Source organism: Pholis gunnellus, assembly GCF_910591455.1.
Source record: "Pholis gunnellus genome assembly, chromosome: 5".
In the NCBI taxonomy this organism is placed as follows: Eukaryota; Metazoa; Chordata; class Actinopteri; order Perciformes; family Pholidae; genus Pholis; species Pholis gunnellus.
The window spans coordinates 1,426,230-1,449,558 of record NC_136531.1 but is presented as its reverse complement, the minus strand read 5'-3'; the positions used below and the strand labels follow the sequence as shown (position 1 = coordinate 1,449,558).

Genomic DNA, 23,329 nt, shown 5'->3' with positions numbered 1-23,329 from the left:
GCCCGGTTTAATTGTTTCTTCATCTTCCTCCTTTTGAAACACTTCTTGTCTGTTTCACGCTGCGTATTTATTGCGTTGGTCTTTCTCGACGTCACTCAACACTTTATATCATTTAGCTGCACCGTTTACACGCTGCTTGCACAAGTTCCGTTGCTTAGAGGAAGAAAAAAAAAAGAGAGATTGGTGCAAAAATGAAGGAAGAGAAGCTGAGAAAGAAGGGGAGGGGAGGGAGGGAGGGAGGGGAGGGAGGTGTGCAACAGTTTCCTGTACTTGCATGCTGATCTGCGTCTGCGAGTCCGCCGAGTGTCACAGTGAAGAGCACAGACGAAGCTGAGCGGAACAGGATGCAGGCTATCAAATGTGTGGTCGTGGGAGATGGGTACGCCATTATTCTTTTACTTTTTACATTCTTATAACTTCAGAGGTGTCGACCCAGCTGATGCATGACGGGGGGGACGTTTGGCCCTCGGGCTCAGGATTTAGAGGTTATTTGATAGAAAATATTCAAAGATGTTCAACACGGCCCCGAAGAGCCTTCGAGTCACAGTTCTGTCAAACTTCCGCAGTGATGCGTCTTGTGTGATGTGGCGTTCGCTCGAGCTTAACGTGAGGCTGCTGTTGAACTTTGTTGAAGTGTCTGGTGTGTGTGTGTGTGTGTGTGTGTGTTGATTCAGAGCTGGACGCTGCAGGCCGCGGCGTGCAGGGACACGCTGTGTGTGCTGCAGCGAGCAACACACTGCTCACTGCAGACACAAGAAATAACCCTGAAAAAAGAAAAGAAACAAATAAGACAGGAAAGGAGTTTTCATGTTAAAGTCGGGCCAACATCACACTCTCTAGTGTTGGAAAAATGCTGAATTTGTCGGGTTTAAACAAGTTTGGACGATATGTCGTCTGCCACATCAGAGACTTAACTTCTTCTTCAAGGTGCGGCAGAAGGGCCGGCTGTCAGGGTGGGGGGGTGGAGCGGAAGTGCAGAAGCTGATGAAGTTTAGATAAAGTCAAACGTTTACAGGTTTACATTTCCTGCTGTGTGTGTTGAATGTGACTCTGTGATTTTGATCTGAAGTTTGGTTGAGTTTAACGCTTTAAATTTATATTAAAACAGCGTCTATGACGGATTAATTCTGACAGTCAGCTTTGTTTTTGAGGTGAACACGCTCGTGACCACAAGAATCGCCCGTAATCGAGTGTTTGTTATTGTGATCATGACGACAAAAGCTGCTCATCTTAACAAACCGTGATTTTTAACCTATTTTGCCGAAAACCTAACCAAACCTCCAAGTCACAGTGTCACAGATCTCTTCTTCGTTGGTGGTGCTGAGTATAGGGAGCGAGCCAATGTGATCGAAAAACAAAGTGAAGACGTCGATACACATCATCTTTAAAGATGCGCCTTTTATTTTGAAGTTCCCGTGACGCGTCCGTGTCCCCATTCCCATCCAACCCCCCCCCCCCCCCACGGAGCTCGGTGACGTAGCTGTCAATCACGTGTTAGCTGCTTTTAGTGAGTTGATGTAAACGTAACCGCTTGTGTTAAACGGTCACGTGACACCGTCTCTTGTCGATCGCAGGGCGCCTGAATTGAATCGAAGTCGTATCGTGACTTTGTTTTAGCAGCAGATGTCGCATCGCTGTCCGAAGAATCGATATAATAATCAGAATGAAACCTTTGAGTCACGCCTCAGCGTTAATAGCTTGAACTTGTTTTTGGATCTCACTGTGTGATCGTCTGTAGTGGTCAAAAACTTCTACTGTACTTTACTGTTATTTAAAAAACGGAGATGTGGCGTCGATAGCGGCGTCATGTTTCGCTCTGGAGGAAATGGAACGAGGCCTGATATACGGTGATGTTTCATCTTTTTAAAGGAAATAATGTTAATACATTTTAAAACCTCATGGGTTCTGATTAACCAGGCTGGTCTCATCCAGCGGTCCTCGCCACACCTATAAAATGATGTCATATATTTTCCACGTAATCTTAAAGGAGGAAGTAAAAAGACACGAGGACGGGTCCAACAAACAGCCGACCGTCAGCTCCTCATGTTCAGTTATTGGTCACGTAACTTGTGTACTTCAGTAACAGCACATCCGCAGTTATTCTAAACCAAATGAGCATCTTTTCCTAAACCTAATTCAGTAGTTTTGTTTCCTAAACATAACTGAGTTTCCTGTGAAGACAAAAGCTTTTTACTTTGAAAAGACTTGTTTTGCTGCAACGAGCGTTGTGTTGCTGGACTTTTGTAGGAAAACACAGAAAAAAAAAAAGACCCAGTTTCACACCCGTGGACACCTGGCCGCTCACTGGAATAGTGATTTTGTCGGTTTTGTCAGACTGAGACAGAAGAGTTCAGAATCCCCCCGCTGCTGAAATGAAACTTGCTCTTCTGTCCTCACGAGAGCCGAGAGGCCGTCAGTTGAAGCTGGCTGGGATGTGACTCATTTCTGCCGTGAGCTAGCGTAGCATCACGCTGCAACCGCTGCTAAACATCGCTTTTGAGTTTGAGTTTGGGGCTCCAGCAGTTCACACGGAAGGTGAAGCTTGTGAAGCTTCTGCAGTCTTTTAAGAGAAACTCAGCAGCTACATGTCTGCTTGAAGTGTGACGAAACCAGATGTAAAAAAAAAAACAGGATTTAAGCTTCTGTTGACAAAGAGAGAGAGAGAAGAGGAAGTTGGTCTCAGGTTTGTGGGGAAGTCTGCGCCGTGTACGAGCTAACAGGCTGCTGACATACGGCCCTGTTATGGTGTTGGACTGTTTCAACAACAGGTTAGTTCAATGGAAGTCCTGGAGGCCCAACAAACACATTTTAATTCCTCATAAAACACAATTTACCACCAACGTCCACTCGTCTTTGTCCTCTTCCCGTCCTCTGCTGGCACAGAAGGCCCATTTAAAAAAATGTATTCTGCTACAAATACCAGTCACCTGTTTAAACAGTGAAGTCAGTAACCTGAGCACAGTGTCACAGAAATGTAACCGGATTACGTCAAAACAAAAGACGACGTAGAGCAGAAAAGGGGAAACGACGTCACGGCGGAGTTCACGTTCTGCCTTCCAGCTGTGAACATGTTTTCATCAAAGAACTCCAATCACTTGACAATCAGCGTTCCCTGATGTTAACAGCAGCAGCTCTCATATAGATTCAATTAGATGAACCGGTTGGTCCAGAAACACGAAGCCGTTCGCTCCTCTCACTGAACCGTAGCTTCACGCTCTCGGCAAAAACGATCATCTTGATGAACCGGGAGGTGAAGTTGTGCTGCGATGTTTGCTTTTCTCCTCTCACATGAGAGGCCACCGTGTCCGCTCAGCATCCTGGCAGGTTGTAAAAAGTCACGGAATGTAATCTGTTGTTTTGTTACATGGACACAGAAACAAAACACCATTCCAATGGGACGTCCTGTTTGTTGTGGTGGACACACAAATGAAATGCATCCATGTGACGAGGCAACGGCGACAGACTGTGAACCGTGAGACCGGCGTTCGACGCCGCGGGTCCCAAAGCGACGTTTTGTTGCATTAATCTAACCGTACGGAGTTATTTTAAGTTTTTTACGAAACCAAACTTCTGTTTTGTAACGTAATAGTTGTTTAGAGCGACACAAACAAAAAACCTAGACGGCATTTTGTTTGTGTTGTGAGTGTTGTGTGTGTATAGAAGTGGATAACATTATATATTGTTTTTAAGATTGTGATCCGGTTTATAATCCCCAATCTTAGTAAATGTACCAGTAATCTGATTACCTCTCGTTTTTCCTGTAACTGTCATGGAACTACAGTTTGTATCCTAATTACATTCTGTGTATTCTGTTCCTCCTCGAACACGAGCAAACCGGGAAACAACTCGTTGGGAAACTGCCCGACAACGTTTCAAACTCTACGGGGAACTTTTCACAAGCAGCGTAAACACAAACACACAGAACTCTACAGACCGGCTTCAAGAGAATATGTTAAACATCATGAACAAGGCTCCTAGAAACATGTTTCATTTGATGGAATGATGCTGTAAAAAGCATGTGAACACGCTGACGACAAAGGAGAGTTAAACTATTCTAACGACTGCAGCTCGTTAGGCGTTGATCGAAGGCCTTCACATCACTCTGAATAAACCGCGTGGACGTTAGCGGCCGAGCTAACGCGCTTCGATAGCCGCTAGCTCAGAGAGCTTTTATCCTTCTTCAACTCCGAAAATAAACGACACGGAAAAGAGAAAATAGAAGGTTTGGAAAGCTGCTTGTTAGCGCTTAGCTCGCCACAAACTACGTCTCCCAGCCTGCAGCGGGACTTTGTGGTGTCAGCATCCTTTAAGGTATTTAATAAAGTGATGTTTCAGGGTAAAAGAACTAAAGATAGTTCACATCAAACAGCGACTGACACAAACTGAGCCCCACGTTAAAGCTTCACTCCATCAGACTCTATTGCTTCTTGGATCCTCTTTGGACTAAACCATGTGGAGGGGGGGGGGGGGGGGGGAGTCTCAACGTGAGATGGAGTACATGAGAGGAAGCACGTTGTTAGTGACGGTTTACGAGATTCAGAGAGAGACAACATGAGAGAGAATAAGAAGGATGGAGAGAGAATCAGGGAGAGAGCAGTGAGACGAGAGAATCTGAGATCGTTCATGTCTGCAGAGAAGACGACAAACAACCAGATTCAGAGGAAAGAGACGATCAGAGCTTGACGTTTTGTAGTTTAGCTGCTTCCTGTTTTCAGTAATAACTTCTGAAACAGATCAGTTCCCATTTTGACTCGCAGCCACAAATATATATATATATATATTTATATATATATATATATATATATATTTATATATATTTCTGAGAGCCTTCATGAGAAAACGCTCTCCGTTAATCCCAGCAGAGCGTCTCTCTTCTTAACTTATCGAACCCGACGTTCACATTCCACCTAAAACCCCATTCTGACCTTAAAAACACGTAAAAACCACGTCTGAGTCTCCCGCTGGTCCTCACAAAGATAGACGTTCCCTCTCTCTCACACACACACACACACACACACACACACACACACACACACACACACACACACACACACACACACACACACACACACAGCTTTTCTTATGAGAGACTTGTTTATTCCGGGAAATTTTATCAAAAATATTTCGATTTTAGTGTCACAAGATCTTTAAGGGGAAACGACATTTGAACTGATAAATATCAACATGAAACTTTATCCAGTTGATGACTCGAGAATTTGCATAAATCTGCAGATCAGAAATCAGAACATTTGATCCAGACAGGTTTAACATTATGACTTCATTTAAAAGTACTCATTATGCAGAATGTTCCGTTCCAGAATAATATATATTATATTACAGCCGGTTGAGCTCATTTTAATGACTTTATACACTACTGTGTAGTTTAATCTATAAAGATACTTCATCATTAATTACTTCATTATATTCTGTTAAAGTAACTAAAGCTGATACATGTAGTACAGTATTTACCTCTGTGGAGTACTAGTAGAAATACTTCAGAAGTGTAGCCTACTGAAGTACAACACTAGAGGAAATGTACTTGCTACTGTTGTTTTCTTAAATAACTTTAATAACTTTGTTTCACTCCAGGCGATAAAATTGTGAAGTATTTAGTTTCTACTCAACACTAAAACTAATATTTCAACATCACAACTCATGAAGGTATTTCACATTCTCAGATGTACTTTGAATTTGCTTGAATGTGTTTATTTTAGGATTCCCCGAGGCCACGACTTCTGAGTTGTACTAGTTGAAATGCTGACACAGCACATCTCTGACGGGCCGGTTGATTCTTGTTCTGTCATCTTTCTTTAGACGAGCTGCTCCGTGAACACGTCAGCGGCTCTCAAACACGTCTTTGTCTCATGAAACGTGACATTAAGACAGTAAAGAATCAATAATCATCAGATTACTCATATTCATAGACACACACTCTCTCATCTCTCACTCATTCATAGACACACACTCTCTCATCTCTCACTCATTCATAGTCTGTTCTGGAACTTTGTCCTGATTTTTTTTTGACACACTGAGTCTAACCAGGTTTGAAAGGGTTAATAATGTCACGATTATGCAGATGATTAACAATTGTCCCACAATGCAATGCAAAAAAAGAAAACGGACAAACTGCTGTTTGGAAATAACACGTGTGTGGTTTAAAAAAACATAAAAATGACATCTTTAGAAAACCAAACCTGTGTTCTATTTAATGTAATGTTGTTTTATTCACTATTGAGTCCTTCAGTGATGACGTCATCATGTCTCACTGTGTGTTTTTGACTTGTTTGTGATTCAGAGCTGTGGGAAAGACATGTCTCCTCATCAGCTACACGACCAACGCTTTCCCCGGGGAATACATCCCCACTGTGTGAGTATGACGCGTACTACATGTACTGTGCTGTGCACTGTACTGTGTACTGTACTATGCAGACATAAATACACACACACACACACATACACACACACACACACACACACACTGCAGCACATCTGCAGATATCTGACATGTTCGGGCAGCAGCAGCCTGCACGGAACAAACAGTCAGAGAAGTAAAACGTGAATGATGACGTAATCCAGTGGTTTTATAAACAAACTCTTGTTTAAATTATCCAAAAAGTACTTTATTAAGATGTTTGTAATAATATGCAAATCAAACTCCATATATATATAATATGATGGAAAGATTAGAGAGGACAGAAATCATCAACAGGTCGCATCACTGATCACTCTCTGCTGTGTTAGAGCCAAACAGCTGGTCCAGAGACGTAAACCACGTGTTGGTGTCGGGAAAAGTGCTTTAGAAATAAAATGTAGTTTTATTAGGATGAGACTGCAGTGTTTCAATGTGACCACACGAGGGCAGCGCTGTGTCGATGTTATAATCTAGAGCAGCAGCGCTGACTTCCTTAAAACAGACAAGAGGCCACAAATAAAACGCATCATTACTGGAACTGGGCGATAAATAGTCCGTTTAGGTTCATGAGCTGATTATTGTGCTGAACATGAAAGTAAAGGTAGTTTTCAAGCCATATTTCTGGTCATCCTAAACCCTAATACACTTCCTGTTTCTGTAATAAAACACTTTATAAATCCTTAAACTGTGATACCCTATAGCTTGGACGTGATGACTTTTATAAATCAATTTGATTGATTGTTGTTGAATTATCGTTCACGTGCTCTGTTCATGCTCCCCTCAGGTTTGACAACTACTCGGCCAACGTGATGGTGGACAGCAAGCCGGTCAACCTGGGCCTCTGGGATACCGCTGGACAGGAGGACTACGACAGGCTCCGCCCACTGTCCTACCCCCAGACGGTACACACACACACACACACACACACACACACACACTTCAGTAGAAAAGATAAAGAATATATCCCGCTGTGAAGCCCAGGAGAGTTGAAATTGCCGGATCCATAAGCAACACATGAACGTCTCATTAAGTTAAGCATAGATTACTGAGTCTGCTGCAAAACATCAAATATTGAACAGAATGAAATACTGTTATTATTATAATGTGAGACTTCACCGTGTTTCAGTATGAATATTAAACAAATGTAGCTTTATATGCAACAGTAGAGACAAAAATACCGACGAATAGAATGAGAGAGTTTGGCCAAAATGAATGCAATACTGGAGCCCCGCCCCCAAAGCATGCCCGCAGACCCACGCAGGTTTTAACACACTTCAGCATCGGCTTCACTATCGAGAACGTTGGATTTTGTCGACACAAAATGTAGACGTTCCAACTTCATAATCTGATTTCTAACTCAAACTCAACCTCCACCAAAACTCCACCATGTAGCGCATATTAAAATGCCTTTAAATTAGACTCGCTTCATTCTGTTCCACCTACATGTGAGAAGAGATACAAATAGAGAACCAACCACAGCTGGTTTCCGTTTGAGCCGCGCACATAACCACCTGGTTACACCTCGATACCCGTCGTGTTTATACTCGTTACAGGACACATCTTTGCTCAGTAAACACGGACATAGCCAGACGCAGACGGATTCGTGTCCTCGTGGAGACGCCCGTCACCAACCAGACAACGAATGCTGGATGTCTGGACGTATGTGCAGAAGAGTGTGGCGGTTATTGACCCGGCACGAAAAACAGATTGTTTCCAGTGAATTACCAGAGAGGACGGAGGCTGTGAAGCAGCAGACAGGGTTCACGAGCATCTGTAGCTGCCTCTACGGACTCTCTCTGTATCTGACTCCATGTTTACTGAGAAAGACCCACATCCCATAGATCTGCCCTCTTACAGAGCGTGCACGGCACGATCAGCTGTGGTTGGTCCTCTCTATTTGTATTTTACAGATGTAGCATCAAATATACTGAATAATAACGGATGGAATCGTTTGTTTCGTGGTAACACAAGAACAATTACGTGGAAGTAGATTTTGGGGTCAAATTAACCAGAACTTAAAGGTCCATAATGCTCTTTACAATAAAACAAGTCACGTAGTTATCACGTGTGCTGATGTGTAACCTCCGTCTCATCTCACTGTCTCTCCTTGCAGGATGTTTTCCTCATCTGCTTCTCTCTGGTGAGCCCGGCGTCCTACGAGAACGTCAGAGCCAAGGTGAGTCTCGTTTCTGAGCTGCATTAATATTTGTGCATGTTTATACACTTGTATCCGTATGTTTAGTCTGTGAACTCGAGAAGCAACAACAAGGGGTTAATGAATAGAAGCAAAGTCAAGATCGTCTGGTTGCTGCCTCCTCTTGCAGACGGACGGAGGTGGTTCGCTTTGTGTGCAGAAACAGAAAGAGAACAATCAGCCCGTTGAAACGTCTTCAGAGAGCAGTCTCAGTCGTACGACAGGAGTCAAACCAAGATGTTTTGAGAAGCAGCACAGAGCTGCCTGTGGTGCTGCAGAGAGAACGATGCAGGAGGTGTTTAAAGTGCGACAGTTTGACATTTGGTCTGACGGACAATTAGATTCTGGGCTGTCACAGATAATTGAATTCATCTAATTTAAGGGAACGACTCCACCGAGCACTGACGGTGAAGACTTTAATGTGCCGACGGTACGGTGGCCCTGAGAGCTCAAAGCACTGCAAACCATAAAAAACAAACAAACACATGCAAAGTAGACAGAAAACTATTTCACAACACGTGGGCAGCATTTTGGAAAAAGTGCTGCAAGAAGCTCCCAACACAACGGAACCTGTTTACAGGGGACACTGAACGTGTACGCACACGGCCGGGACGTTGTTCTCCAAGAGGGTTCCACAGACATCTGGACTGAGGAGGAGTGACGTAGAGACGACGTACATGTCTCTGGTAGAGACCTGTCAATCACCGTGTAGCCCCGCCCCTAAAGCATCCCCTGCTTTATGGTCTGTTTGACTCTAAATGGACCATCATTTACTCAATGAACATCACGCTGTGTTGAAGTGTTAGTTAGTTAGTTGTGGGTTAAATCATTCCGGCCTTCAGTCTCAAACAACAAGCAACGTGTGAGTATCATTGTGAGATGAAAAGCTTTCACGTACAGAACTTTCATCTCAAGCGATCTCTGGTTTAGTGATATTCTGCAGAACCTCTCGCTACCCTTCAAACTCCAGCAGATACCATATGAGAGCATCAATGCAACGTCACAAAGGAAACAACGTCGGGAATCTTGATCAGACTCCCATGAGTCACCAGAGTAACACGGCACTGAAGTGGCACCGTCAGATCAGTTGCTGTGGGAGGAAATTAAAAAAGGAAGAGCTGCTGATGGTTGTTCTCTGAAGTGACATTTCAGTCAGAGAAAGAGGAAGTTATACGTTTAAAGTACAATAAATTACCAATATCTGGACATGGTGGAGATAAAGGGAAATGTTTGATCATGACGGCACAAAGAAGCTGAATGTTTAACCGGCACCGACTCTTCACAACACACACACTAATAGAGATAGCTCATTGACTTCAAACGTCCCTTCACGTTCCCTCCTTCACCCGTGTCAGTGAGCTCTTTCTTTGTGCAGTGACACGTACAGATTGACCAGCGTCCCGTTTTCTCAATGTCCATCCATCACCGGCCGCACTGTATTCCCTCTGTGCCACGTTAACACGAGACACACAATCAACTGGAGAGAAAGGTCAGAGATATTTATGGAGTCAGAAGGAAATGAGATCTCTCATCGACGTAAAGAAACGTGATAAAAAAGTAAAGCAGACGGCAAATTACACAAACAACCCTGTCTGGCTTTTAATGCTGCCATCCAGCAGCTAACAGTGGAATATTGTGACGTATCCTCATGCAGCGGTTTGTATGATACCTTACAAAAAAAAGTTGCGTTTTCCTACGATACACCAGCAACACATTCATTCCCACTTGTTACATGCATGCGGTCTTTTCAAAACTTCCATCTTCACAGGAAACAACTCGTTTTAGGAAACAAAGACTACTTAGTTAGGTTTAGGCAGGTTTAGGTGGGCGAGCCGTGTTTGTTGGCCTGTGTGGGTTTTTGAGGTCTGTATAGTTCCTCCTTCATGATTTCATGGACAACATATGAAAGGATTTCGTGGGATGAATTATGGTGCATTGTTGTTTGTAGGTATAGCTATAAAAGCTGGACGAGAACAGCCTGAATATTGCCGTTAGTCCAAGGTAGTCGACATAGTGTCAGGTCCAGTAAGACGAGTCCAAGTCAAGCTTTGAGTCGTCCAGGAGAAGTCGCAGTCAAGTCTAAAGTCAACTGAAGTACAATTAGAATCTGAGGTCCTTCAGAACACAAGTCATTCAAGACAAGTCGAAGGTGCTTCAGAGGAAGCTTCGAGTCAAGCGACACGGTTACGTCTGACAGCTTTTCAGCACGTTAGGTCTCAAGTCAAGTCTCGAGTCCTTTCGGGCATTTCTAAGTCAAGTCGCTACAAATTGCAAAACACATTCATAAGTTCGGGATTTAAAAAAAAAGGTCCAAACATGAAACTTGTACTGCTTTCAAATCTCAAGTCAAGTGCAATCTTTAGGGAGTCACTTTTCAATGAAGTCAAGTTGATGTTAAATCTCAACCTTTAAATGTGTAGTTGACCTGCTGAGAACATGCCCAGATCAAGAAATACTAACTTGATAAAGTGTGGTTTAAAAACTTGGCTGCGACCAACGCTAAATTTACCGACGTTTCAATAGAATTGGCTCAAAGAAGCAGCAGTTAGATACATCCCATAATTACCCATAATCCCCGCACAATCAGCTGTCTGGCTCGTGTGAGCAGACTACTCCGCTGAGCCGGTGAGATTTGCCGATCAAAAACTACAACCGTCACTATGGGACGCTTACAGAATCTTTCTTGGAGCCTAATTCCTCCAACAGATAGCGTCTCTCATTTCTCATGAAGAGAGGATAAAAGAGAGGATAAAAGAGGTGAAGAGTAGAGTGAGAAAGAGAGAGAAGTCGGGAAAGGGAGACGTAAGGTGGGGAGGAAGAGGCAGACGAGAGATCAGAGGACAAAAGAAGGGAGAACAGTGGCCGTCTGGGATGAGAGATAACAACCAACGGGATTTGAGAGAAATTGTAAAAGAAGAAGGTGGAAGCAGCCGGAACAGGTCTGAAGATGAACGCCTCACTCATGTACTCAAGTTTCATCACCTATAACTTTAATTCGTGACAGTTCATTAAAATAAGCCTGACTCCTTCATCCATCTTTTCGGCTTCCAACTTTCTCCTCTCGTCTTCCCCCCGCGGTCGTCGTTATCTTCATCCCCCGGCAAATACCCTCCCCGTGTGTCTTCCCCCTCTTTTTGCTCTCTTCTCATTTTGTCTGCCTTTTCGATTGTGTCCAGTGGTACCCGGAGGTTCGCCACCACTGCCCCTCCACCCCCATCATCCTGGTGGGCACCAAGCTGGATCTGAGGGACGAGAAGGAAACCATCGAGAAGCTGAAGGACAAGAAGCTGGCACCGATCACCTACCCTCAGGGCCTGGCTCTGGCCAAGGAGATAGGTGAGTAATGCTGCTCGGGGTCCTCTCAGGGCTTCCATGACAGGAACGTGTTGCCTTTTCACTAAGATACTGGGATGAAGGTAAATGTGATCAACGTATTATGGATAGTTTGGTTGATTTATGTATTCATTTATCCGGGTATGTGTTAAAACGTGCATTCTCTCTAGTGACCACCAGGGGGCGACTCCTCTGGTTGTATAGAAGTCTATGAGAAAATGACTCTACTTCTCTCTTGATTTATTACCTCAGTAAACATTGTAAACATGAGTTTCTAAACAAAAGCAAAGTGGAGCTATTAGCAGCTAAACAGCCTGTTTTTACCAGCAGAATAAATGTTGGACTTTCATGAGCCAGGTGGACAGAAGCACAGCTCCAAATGAATTCTAAAGTTTCTTCATGACTCAACATTATTGACATGCAATCCATGATTTATTGCATTGTAATCAAATGAAATACAAATAAAAGGGGAATTCTCTTCCTTGCAGCCTGGGAAGTATATAGCATGAAGAATTTGAAAATCCAACATTAAGATTTTATTAATGTTTCTATTGTTGGATCTGCTGAAAACAGCTCAACCAGATACGTATGTTTTTGTTCATTCTCTGGTTAAAAAAGTGCCATTCGCATACGACGTTAACGTGCTGGATGACACTTGCAGCTTGTTTCCTTCAGCCTACTTTACCTCACTTTATGTTTGTCACCTTCTCAGATTCAGTGAAGTACCTGGAGTGCTCGGCTTTGACCCAGCGCGGCCTGAAGACTGTGTTTGACGAGGCCATCCGGGCCGTGCTCTGTCCTCAGCCCACCAAGGTGAAGAAGAAGCCCTGCTCACTGCTCTGAACGGTAAGACTGAAGCAAACGCAGAGGCACGGCGGCCTCTCTCACAGCGGACATGTTAACTAACGATGGCTGCCTTCCATTCAAGTGTCCCAGTGAGAGTGACACATGCCAAGATACCAAGATATCAAAGCAGCTAAATGGAATTGAGCCATCATTCATTTAATTATGTTTCACTAACAAGGACCACGCACATAACTGTATGAGTTTCGAGAGGTTTGTTGCATAACGGAATGATTGTTGGATGAGGAAGAGGAAGAGGTAGAGGGTTGAAGGGATGAAGGGATGTGGGGTAGGGGTAGAGGTAGAGGGATGTAGGGTAGGGGTAGAGGTAGAGGGATGTAGGGGTAGAGGTAGAGGGATGTAGGGTAGGGGGATGAAAAGATGTCGGTTAGGGATAGAGGTAGAGGGATGAAGGGATGTGGGGTAGGGGTAGAGGTAGAGGGATGTAGGGTAGGGGTAGAGGTAGAGGGATGTGGGGTAGGGGTAGAGGGATGAAGGGGTAGGGGTAGAGGGATGAAGGGACGTGACGGGGGACCGTTGGTGTCCGGCGGCTGGTGGGAACAGAGACTGTTGGATGGGGGGCCGTCTCTTAGGAAGCTCTGGAGGTGCAGAGTCCTCAGTCGTTCCTGTAATCCTGCGAGAGAGAGAGAGAGAAAGGAAAACAAAAAATGGGGTCGGGGGGGAGGGATGAGAGAACAGATCCAAAGAGGAAGTGAACGGCTTAGTCGAGCTTAAATACTTGTCCGGGGGAAATGAGCCGTGTTCTGGGCGTGGTCCGGTTCCTGAACAAAGTTTATAAAACTACATTTACAAAATAAATAAATAATAAAAAGCCTATTGAAAGACGCACAGTTGAGGGACAGAAGGAGGGGTGACGCCGATTAATTCCTCAGTTTGCTTTCCCTGGACCATAAGTCTGAACACATCCCAGTCCACCTGTGAGGACTGTTGATCACGTTCTGGGCAGCAAGAGCTGGACGATCACTGAAAGATGTTCCAAAGGCTTCTATTCTAACCAAACAAGCAGTTTCACACACTTGACAAAGAGAATAAAAGAGAATCATAAAGAGAGACGCTGCGAGGTGAAGACAGAACGAATAATACGAGGAGAATAGTGACGACATAAACAGCTCCTAGCACAGCACCTGGGTAATTATTTCCAAACCTTCAGGGCAGACTTCTTATTTTTCAGGAAGAGGAGACCGACACATAATACAGAACTGATTTGACAAACACCGATCCAAGGCTTTCTCTCCACAGGAGATACATTAGTAATTGAAAAACACAGTCTAAAGAATAAAGAGGAGCTCATCTTGAGCTCCGGCTCTTCATTATTACCATAATCATTGTAGAACTGATTGCATCCCGCTGGTATTTCAATATGTACACAGAGAGTTTAAAGACGTGTGTCAGAGCAATTATTTTTCCACAATTGCATGTGGAATAACGAGTCCCTTCTTTGCTGAGATAGTAATTGTTCTTAATATCGAGGCGAGAAAACGTTTTCATCTGCAGCTTGTTTCCTTCATCTCACATCTGTTTCAAGGGAAACGTAGTTTCTCCCGGATTGTGGTCGCAATTGAATCAAAACAAAACAAAAACGCAACAAAAGTACTTGGTTAAATTTAGTAGAATATCATGGTTTGGTTTTTTAAAAAAAACGTTTGTTACGTTCTTTAAGTTCTGGACGTAAATTAAAATAAGTGTCTTTCGGTCTCACACGGGACATGAACAGCAGTCTGCTGAGTGAAGGTCCTGTGTTTGTTTGACTCATCCGATCCAACCCAGCGGACTTCCACTGTGCTGCTGTGCAGTTTGATTGGAAACGTATTTGTGATGAAACAACTTAAATCTGGGAGGAAATGTGTTTTTCTTAATACGTAATTGAAAAAGCAGATATGTTGGAATGTCATATTTTAGGAGAGCGGTCTGGTTTGTGTATGATGTTACATATTTATGTGGACTGCGTTGTTTTTAGGTTCTTACAGGACCAGAAAGAAGACAGAGATTCAGACCGATGACCCGAAGGTTAAAGAAGAAGATTTGAAAGTTCTGTTATGTTTCTAATAGAAAACTACAAATAGAGTTCCACTAGTTAAAAGAAATAATGCTTTTGCAGTCATGATAAAACGGTAACACACTGAGATAGATTTTTAAAGTGCATTATAGATTCTGCGCCAGGCAGAATTTCTCTGTACAATATACAAATTCAGCGGAATAAATCACTAAATATGGATGCAACAGACTGCCCCAGTTCACACACGACAGATTCACCCCGTTAGCTTAAATGTAAGACCTGGAGCAGAATGCTAGCTTCACTCACTGCCCTTCAGGGGGCAACGATAAACCCGTCTTGAGTGATAATATTTGGTTCTGAGAGCAAAGATAGTGTTGCAGCGAGATTGGTTCATAACGTCTCTCGACTGCTGTTTTGAGAGTGACGAACAATGAAAAAACACGAGGATCAGGAATGTCGTCTTTGAACGAACGGGGAGCTGAACAATGTTGTATCTGAACAAAAGTTATTAACAAAACGTATTATTTGTTGTGATATTGAAATAAAAGACATTTTATCAAGAAAAAAACACCCGCAGAGAAAATGTTATTTCCACTTTTGGTGAACCACATGGATGACGTGAGGATCAAAGCTGTGGGTTTTTCCAGTTATTGCGTATTTCTCCGGCTCCTTGAAAGCAGCATCGGTCACGGGTCATCGTCTGCATGAAGGAGCTCAGTGTGGAGGTAACACTGATGTATCTGACTGCAGTTCTACCAGCTGCTGCGAGCATCGTCCGTCTCACTTTGCTTTCCCAGAGGCCAAAAACATTAGCTGATTAGCTGACTAATGCTGTAAATGGGGGAGAGGTCATTGTTGTCTCCCCCGCCAGGTGGGAAACATCGCTCATTGTTTGCTTAGGTGTGTGTGTGTTGGTGAGAAGGGAATCAGGTGCCACTAACGGGGTTAAAGGCGTTATCTAAAGCTCGCATTCTGTTCATGATTTTGTTCTATTACGATAGAAGTGCACTTTAAAGCTAACCGCTGCGTGGATTATGTCCAGTGGGAACATTTATTCCCGGATACATCAGCGTATCGCACTGAAATCCTACGGAGTCTGAAGTTAAGGCAACACGAGCACTTCGGTGTAGTTTAGGGAAAAAGATTGTTGAATGTTAATAATGAAAACACTTCAGAGTCTCCTGATTCTTTATCTAACCAAAACCCAAATCTTCAGGGCTCTGTGGCCCGTTGGAAGCCTTTACCCGGCTCATTGACTGCAGCTCACGTTCACCGTTGGATGCTGAACGTACTGACGTCACAACCGAACTCTTCTTCACTTCCCTGGAGTCAACGAGCGATTAGTGGGTCTCCACAAACGCGATCTTCACAGAGGAGTAAACGTGCAAAGATGGAGTAGAGAGAAGCTACGTAAAAGAGAATAACTATGCTTTTTAAAACGTATTTTTAATATATAACCCATCCTCAGCATCAAGGGGCAGAGAGCAGCTGTAAAGGGCCCAGCAAGCAACTTGGGGGTTCAGTGTAGACAGCATTTGAACTGAACCAGAGCCGATACACAACGAACAGAATTTATAATACATCATTTACAACATGCAGCAGGTTTCTCAGATAGATTGTTGTGCATGTTTGAAGCACGTCTCTGCATTAAATCTATTTCTTTCGAGCCTCTTCAGAGGCTTAGCCCTTCATCACACAGCAGCCAGTGAAAAGGCTTCTGCTCTGCAGCAGTGAGCTGTGCAGCCTTTTCTGACCAGATTATCCTTGATTTTGAGATCAGATTGGAGAATTTGGGCCCCGGCAGCTAGATAAGGCGTTAATGCCACATACAGAGGTTCTACTGTGCATGCAGCCAGGAGAACACACCAGTAGTCAAGGAGACAGATGACCAGTGCCTGTACAAAGAGTTGAGCGTCAAACTCTCGTCAAACAAGACATGATCTTTCTGCTGCTGTATAGCGACGTGACCGTGTAGCCTTTGCAGCATGCTCAGTTAGCCGTCAGTCAGGACAAGATTTTTTTTCCCAGCTTGAACTTTATGCAAATCAAGATAAGATTTGCCTGGAAGCTTTGTAGATATTTGTAGTACAAGACAAATCAGCCCAACAGACCTCAAGGCTGCCGTGCTTTGGTCTGACTGGAACTGATTGTACCCAGAAATAACTCTGAACTTGGTTAAGTTACTTTTAGAAGCTTTGCTGCCCAGATCTGAACCTTTAGACATCATAAGACTTTCAAGACTAGGTGGGAACCATCACGACTCACATTTCAGGATGATGTTCACAGTCAGGGAGAGCTATAGGTGGAACGTCAGAGGGCTTAGGTAGCTGCAGCAGCATGATGTCATGGGACCTGTTGTCTTTGTCCGCATAGATCACAGGTTCTGCTGTGATTTGCACTTCTTGTGCTGGACCTCCTGGATGAAAACCTAATTCTGCAAACACAGCTCTACATGTAGGAAGAGGTTAAAGATGAATATAACCCAAGCAAACATACAGTCTATTCTCATCTATATCATTTTTTCTTCTCAAGAATACCATAACTATTTATATTTGTCGGTAAATACCCTGCATTCATATGTGTTAAGATGTTACTAAGAAACGGTCATTTCCTCACCGTCCTGGCTTCAAGCAGTGAGCTGCAGTCAAAATCCACCGGTCACTGATCAGAGAGCCGCCACACAAGTTGTAAGATCCACCAGCAGCAGCTCTCAGTTTGACACGGTACCAACGCTCACATGGTTCACCGCCAATGATTCTCTTCTGCAGATCCTCCTGAGCAGTGGCTGCCACTGATCAGACAAACGTTTTCAATAAATCAAGAACTAGAAAGGTGCACTGGCTTGGTGTGTCTGCAACAACCATTTCTGTATTGTATCAGACATGTTTTCACTTGCACATCTCACATAACAGGAACGCTGTCGTTTGAATCTATGGCGATGTCTGTAAATGTGCGGTCGATGCCGATTAAAAACACACAGAATAATTGTGTCTCTGGCTGAAGAGCAGCAGCTGAGCAGCAAAGATGCAGTCAGCTGTGTGTGTTTCGTCAGCTGTTAGCCAAACACACTGTCCAAAACAATAAAACTGAGCAAACTCGAGCAACGTCAATCAGTGACGGTATCTAACGGGTAATAAAAGGTGTTTTGAGAAAGTGTGACTCATTGCAACCACGAGAGGTTCTTGAGCATTCAGCCATATAGAAAGAATAATATGCAGTTTGGTGCAGCAGAATGTGACATTGGCCGTGGACAGACACATGGATGTACACGCACGTACACGTCCAAGACCGATGTCATCATCTCCTATAATGGTAATAGACCAACGTCTTCTCATTCCCAGAGAGTCACATAACAACGACTCTAACTCGTTGCATACTGACACTTGATCAGACCTTTTTGCCGTCTCTTTTTAACGCTCTGGGACTACGGACGACAGTAAACGTGAGTTAACTTTGTGGATTCAAACAAAAAGGCAACAAAAGCTTGAAATGAGTATGTAAACTAAGTAAACTGTCAACAACGTAACACAACATCACATCAACATCAACATCACTTGTTGTTAAACGTATTCAGACGACAGAAACGTGAATAGATCATATTTAATAAGCCCTTCTTCCTTTTCCACTGGGCTCTTACTGCAGCACACTTTGATTAAACTCACAGTCCACATTAAAAATGACTTTAGCTTTTCGTCACTTCACCTTCACTGTGCACAATGGAAATGGAAACATAGTTTATTCATAGATTCAGATGTTCTCAATGAGGGAGAGGGAGCTGATGTGATACAAGACTTTCTATCAGGAAATGTTTTTGTGGAAAAAACACATCAGACACATGAGATTAGAGCGGATTATTTTAATGATTGTGTCTTAAACAATGTCAAGAGGGGTCCTTTAAGATGTCTTCAATTTAACTTATAAACTAACTATGAAATAAAGGATGTGGGGCTCCTCTGCAGACCTGGTTTTATCCACTGCTCTCTTTCTGTGATCGTCAGGCTGAAGTAGACTAACTTGTTCTTTCTACCATCATGAGACAACAGCGTCTCCTTCACCTTTAACCAGCAGCACAGTGGAGGTGATCTCATGTGAGCTTTAACGTCTTTACGTCTGTTTTAAAGTGAACAAGCTTACGGACACAAGATGTTTTAACCTTGGCCTGTGTCAAACAGGGATTCTATGGTTGTCTTGTGGATATGGCACAATTCAAACCTTTATGATCCATGACACATAAAAAGATCACTTTGTGATCTAAAACGTCAAAGAGCCTCCCCTGATCTACCAGAAATACATAAAGAAAATTGATGATGAAAAAGAAAGCGTCCCTTCTCTTCCTGCCCTTTCCCCACAAATAATAAGGTGGTAAGTAAAGCAGCTATAATCACTGTTATTATAAGAACACACTGCCCCCACATGGCCACAATAAATCTCATTGTAGCTTTAGAGATATTGATTAATGGAGCTTTAAATGTCACAGAAATCTGTTTGTGTATTTTTTCTGTGACACTGAAAACAAAAACAACAACAAAGGATTGTGAGTCATCTTCATTTTATTTAAACTGACAACATTGGACAAGAAGAGTCATATTGATCATCATAGTTATCAGTGTTGTGGAAAGAATAGCAGACGTTAACACATGTTAAAATCTAGAGATGTGTTTTTATATACTTTGATTATTATTCTTTACCAGAAGGGTTTGACACCAAGAATGTGTAAACTAACAGTTATAACTCAGACACGACCATGTGAAGAATAAAGTCGTAGAATAACAGTTATTGTTTGTGTTAAAGGGCTTTACTAATATTTCATCAATAGTAAATTCATCAACTGAAAATTTAGAGTAACTCAACAGTTTTCTTAATGCATGAGAAATGTCTGTTAGATGACAGAACATTTTAAAATAGAGCTCAGCCTAACGTTCCCCATTTGGGCCAGTGGATACCAGTAGTTGTTTGTCTTAAAGGGCTTTACTAACATTTCATCAATAGCAAGGCAAGTTTATTTGTGTAGCACATTTCAACAACAAGGTCATTCTAAGTGCTTCACATAAAACCGTTAAAAGCACCAAAACATAAGTCAAAAGAAAAAGAGATTTAAAAACAATTAAGAACATTCATTGAAACACTAAAAATCAGTTTAAGAAATAAAATGCAGTAGTGAAATGCAGGAAATTGATTAATGTCCTTGAATATGGTTCAATTAAAGGCAGCAGCAAACAGAAAAGTCTTCAGTCTTGATTTAAAGGAGCTGAAAGACAAGAGCTATTAATCACACTCAAAATATTTTTGACAGAACTTTTCCAAGGCTCCAGCACAGACTCCACAGTTCTTTTCTCGACCAAAGACAATTCTGCCGATCCAAGGCATGTAATGACAGACGTCCATCGCTTTAGCTGGTCCAGCGCAGGCTTTCTTTTTACCTCTTACAAGGACACCATAGATCTTGTGTTCGTACTCCACTCCTGCTCCAGAGTCACCCTGTGAGAGAGATGTAGATATTTTATTACTGAAATACTCATTTATAATGAATTGGTAAAACTTGTAATGACTTGAAGAAAAGATAGTCAGAAGCCAACTCACTGGAGTGGCATCCACTTTTTTGGCTTTGTCGTGGAAACAGAATACGTGTGGATACTTGTAGTTGCTCCCACATGTACGGACACCACAGTTGTCAACCTTGGTCGTTGCACATTGGATCGGCGCTGATAGATCTAAGTCGTAATCTCCTAGATGGAAATATAAAAAGTGAGCTCTAACTGAAGATGCAGATTCATGTGTTATTACATAAATACATGACTATAATAACAAAGCAACACACTTCTGAGACTAAATGAAGATGTAGTGAATGTAAATATAGTCAGCAGTGTTACCAAACACACAATCAAAATAACAACACTAACTGTAATAAAGAAATAGATTATTGTTTATTAACATAGATTGTAAAATAAACAAGATGCATCTCACCTTTTACATCACCGGGAGCTGTAGTTGATTTATAACCTGCAATCTGAACTTCTTTACCTCTGAAATACAAGAAAAAGAACAGAAACCTTTTTATATCAGTTTAATTTAAAAAACAACCAACTTTACATTTAAATGTCTTCTTTAAACACACACTCTGACCACAGTCATGTTGATACTTTTTTCACGTTCTAGAAGCATTTTATGTTTTATTTCCAGGGTAGATGAAAACAGAACTCTGTGGTTTAGCTACTCTCTATAAAGATATCAGAGCAAGTTCTCATTTTGAGTTGAACTGTCAGACGGATTAAAGGAGCAAAGATCACAACTCACATGTCGGGTTTCTTACAGTCAGCAAGAGTAGGAAGTGGTCCAGGTGGAATCTTAGTGGACTCAGTTAGATTCAGCAGCATGATGTCATCACCGTCTTCGTGCTTAAAGATGTTTTTCCTGCTGATTGTCACTTCTTGAGCATTTCTGAAAACTACTTTCAGAGTCCTACAAGTAAAAGATAGAGAGAAACAGAGTGAACTACTATAGATGCATCGTAGTGTAATATTAATTACTGAACATCAACATTATCAATGCTCTCTCCATGATGTGAATGCTATAGTTTTCAATCAGTTCACTCCTGACTGCTGCTGTCAGAATGACTTCATGAATGAGAAACATGGTGACTAGTTTTAAAGTAAAGTTCTCACCGTCCGTCTTCGTAGCAGTGAGCTGCAGTCAGAATCCACCGGTCACTGATCACAGAGCCGCTACAGGAGGGCTCACCGTTGATTTTTATAATCACATGGTACGGATGCTCATTATCGGCACACTTGTGACCTCCGATGATTCTCTTCTGCAGATCCACCAGCGAGCCCACTGTGACACCTGAAACACAAAGTCCTCATCATTGTGAGTTAGAACACTGGTTGTTTGTACTCAGTAGACAACAACAGTTCAAGATGAAGGAACTATATATGACATCAGGGGTCTCAAACTCCTCTTCACTCTGGGCCACATCAGCATCACGGTTGTAAATGTCAGACTGTGTAAACGTAACTACTCCTAACATATTGTTAAATAACTGTCTCTGGATTTGATTATTGTTTATTCAAGTGTAAAGATGTTGTACATGCAGTTATATGAATGTAAAATTATATTTAAACATTCCTTTTATCATAACTTAAATCATTTTAATTTAGGGTTAAGAAACCCACATAACTCTGTCAAAGATCAAACTTTTAAAGAAAATAAAGACAAATGTCATCAGACACAAGTTATTACATTAACTTTGTTCAAAGCTGTTTTTGTCATCTCTCTGCATCACTAATGTCCCTCCCCGCCACATGGCAGCTACATCCAAGAGCTCCTCACTGCCTCAAGTCTGCCTTCAGCCTCTGATGAACACGGATAGATGATGTATGATGTATCCGTGTTGTCTGTGCGTTCATCAACAGCTACTGAAGAAGACGAGTACCTGCTCGTCTTCTTCATTAGCTGTGTTGTCAGATTGCCTGCTAGTTCCTGAACTCGGTCTGCGATGGTGTTTCTTCACAAACTGACATTTGTAAAAGTCTGTATCTGGTCGGAGCTCACCTGCTCACACACCTTTAAGCATGCGCTGGGCTGTAGCTTTTGTAAATGTATTCTGCTGCGATTGCAGAAGTCCAGTCTACATGTGGACTAGAAGAACGCCTAAGTGATATCAAACTAAACTAGAGTAAACATTGGCGTTGCTTTCCAGAGAGAGAGAGAGAGAGAGAGAGAGAGAGAGAGAGAGAGAGAGAGAGAGAGAGAGAGAGAGAGAGACAGAGAGAGAGAGAGAGAGAGAGAGAGAGAGAATTTTCTACTTCAACAGAGAACTGGAGTTTCATCTCCTCTCTAGTCTCTCCTTGTTTCCTCTCCTCTCTAGTCTCTCCTTGTTTCCTCTCCTCTCTTAAGAGTTAAAAGATGAGGTTTGATGCTGAACTCACAATGCTTCTTTTACTCTAGTGAGTAAGATGTAATATTGGCTATTTAGCAAAGTCTATCTTTAGTTCTACTAAGACAAATCGAATGAAAAGCATTCCAAATGGCCTCCAGATATGGTTTTGATAAGTCTGTCACTGTCAGGCATCGCTTCTGCTTCAGTCAGAGGACACGTTACTCCAACTGATCTCAACTCAGCTAACAGCACGTTAATGGGCAACAGAAGAAGAAACACTGGCTTCCTACACATTTTGAAATAGATTTTAAAATGTTATTACAAACTTTTAAAGTGGAACTGTCCCCAGAATGCATCATAGATCTGTTAACACCCTACGAGAGGTGTAAGAACAGCACGTCTGATGCAGGAACTCAGTTTAAAACACACTGTTTACATGAAGACTGTCTGAAAGCAGAGAGAACGGTTACAGTGAGCAGCAGCAGTTGAACACTCACCGGCCCACAGCAGAAGGAGAAGACGCGTCATGCCACCCATCTCTTTCAATGATGCCCTCCTGGTGCAACACTGGAGCCTTTTTAAATGTCTTCACTCGGTCCTGTTGGCCTTCCAGCCACCAATCACCTCATGGAGGTTTATCAACACAACCCCATT

The 23,329-nt window shown here is 42.6% G+C and overlaps 2 protein-coding genes across 2 annotated transcripts; one reads left to right on the top strand and one right to left on the bottom strand.

Annotated features, from left to right (window-relative positions):
- The first annotated feature begins 281 nt into the window (after positions 1-281).
- Positions 282-15,361, top strand: rac2 (Rac family small GTPase 2). The gene is made up of 7 exons (XM_079159333.1): positions 282-379; positions 6,296-6,367; positions 7,197-7,314; positions 8,526-8,588; positions 11,783-11,942; positions 12,652-12,785; positions 14,761-15,361. Exons 1-6 carry the CDS (start codon positions 345-347, stop codon positions 12,780-12,782), a joined length of 579 nt encoding a protein of 192 aa, XP_079015459.1. The 5' UTR covers positions 282-344; the 3' UTR covers positions 12,783-12,785; positions 14,761-15,361.
- Positions 15,362-19,331: 3,970 nt separating this feature from the next.
- Positions 19,332-23,286, bottom strand: LOC306696140 (trypsin I-P1-like). Its single transcript, XM_079159679.1, has 6 exons — positions 23,173-23,286; positions 21,462-21,639; positions 21,094-21,258; positions 20,764-20,822; positions 20,380-20,525; positions 19,332-20,277 (listed from the first exon to the last, which is right to left on the bottom strand). Exons 1-6 carry the CDS (start codon positions 23,210-23,212, stop codon positions 20,065-20,067), a joined length of 801 nt encoding a protein of 266 aa, XP_079015805.1. The 5' UTR covers positions 23,213-23,286; the 3' UTR covers positions 19,332-20,064.
- Positions 23,287-23,329: the final 43 nt, after the last annotated feature.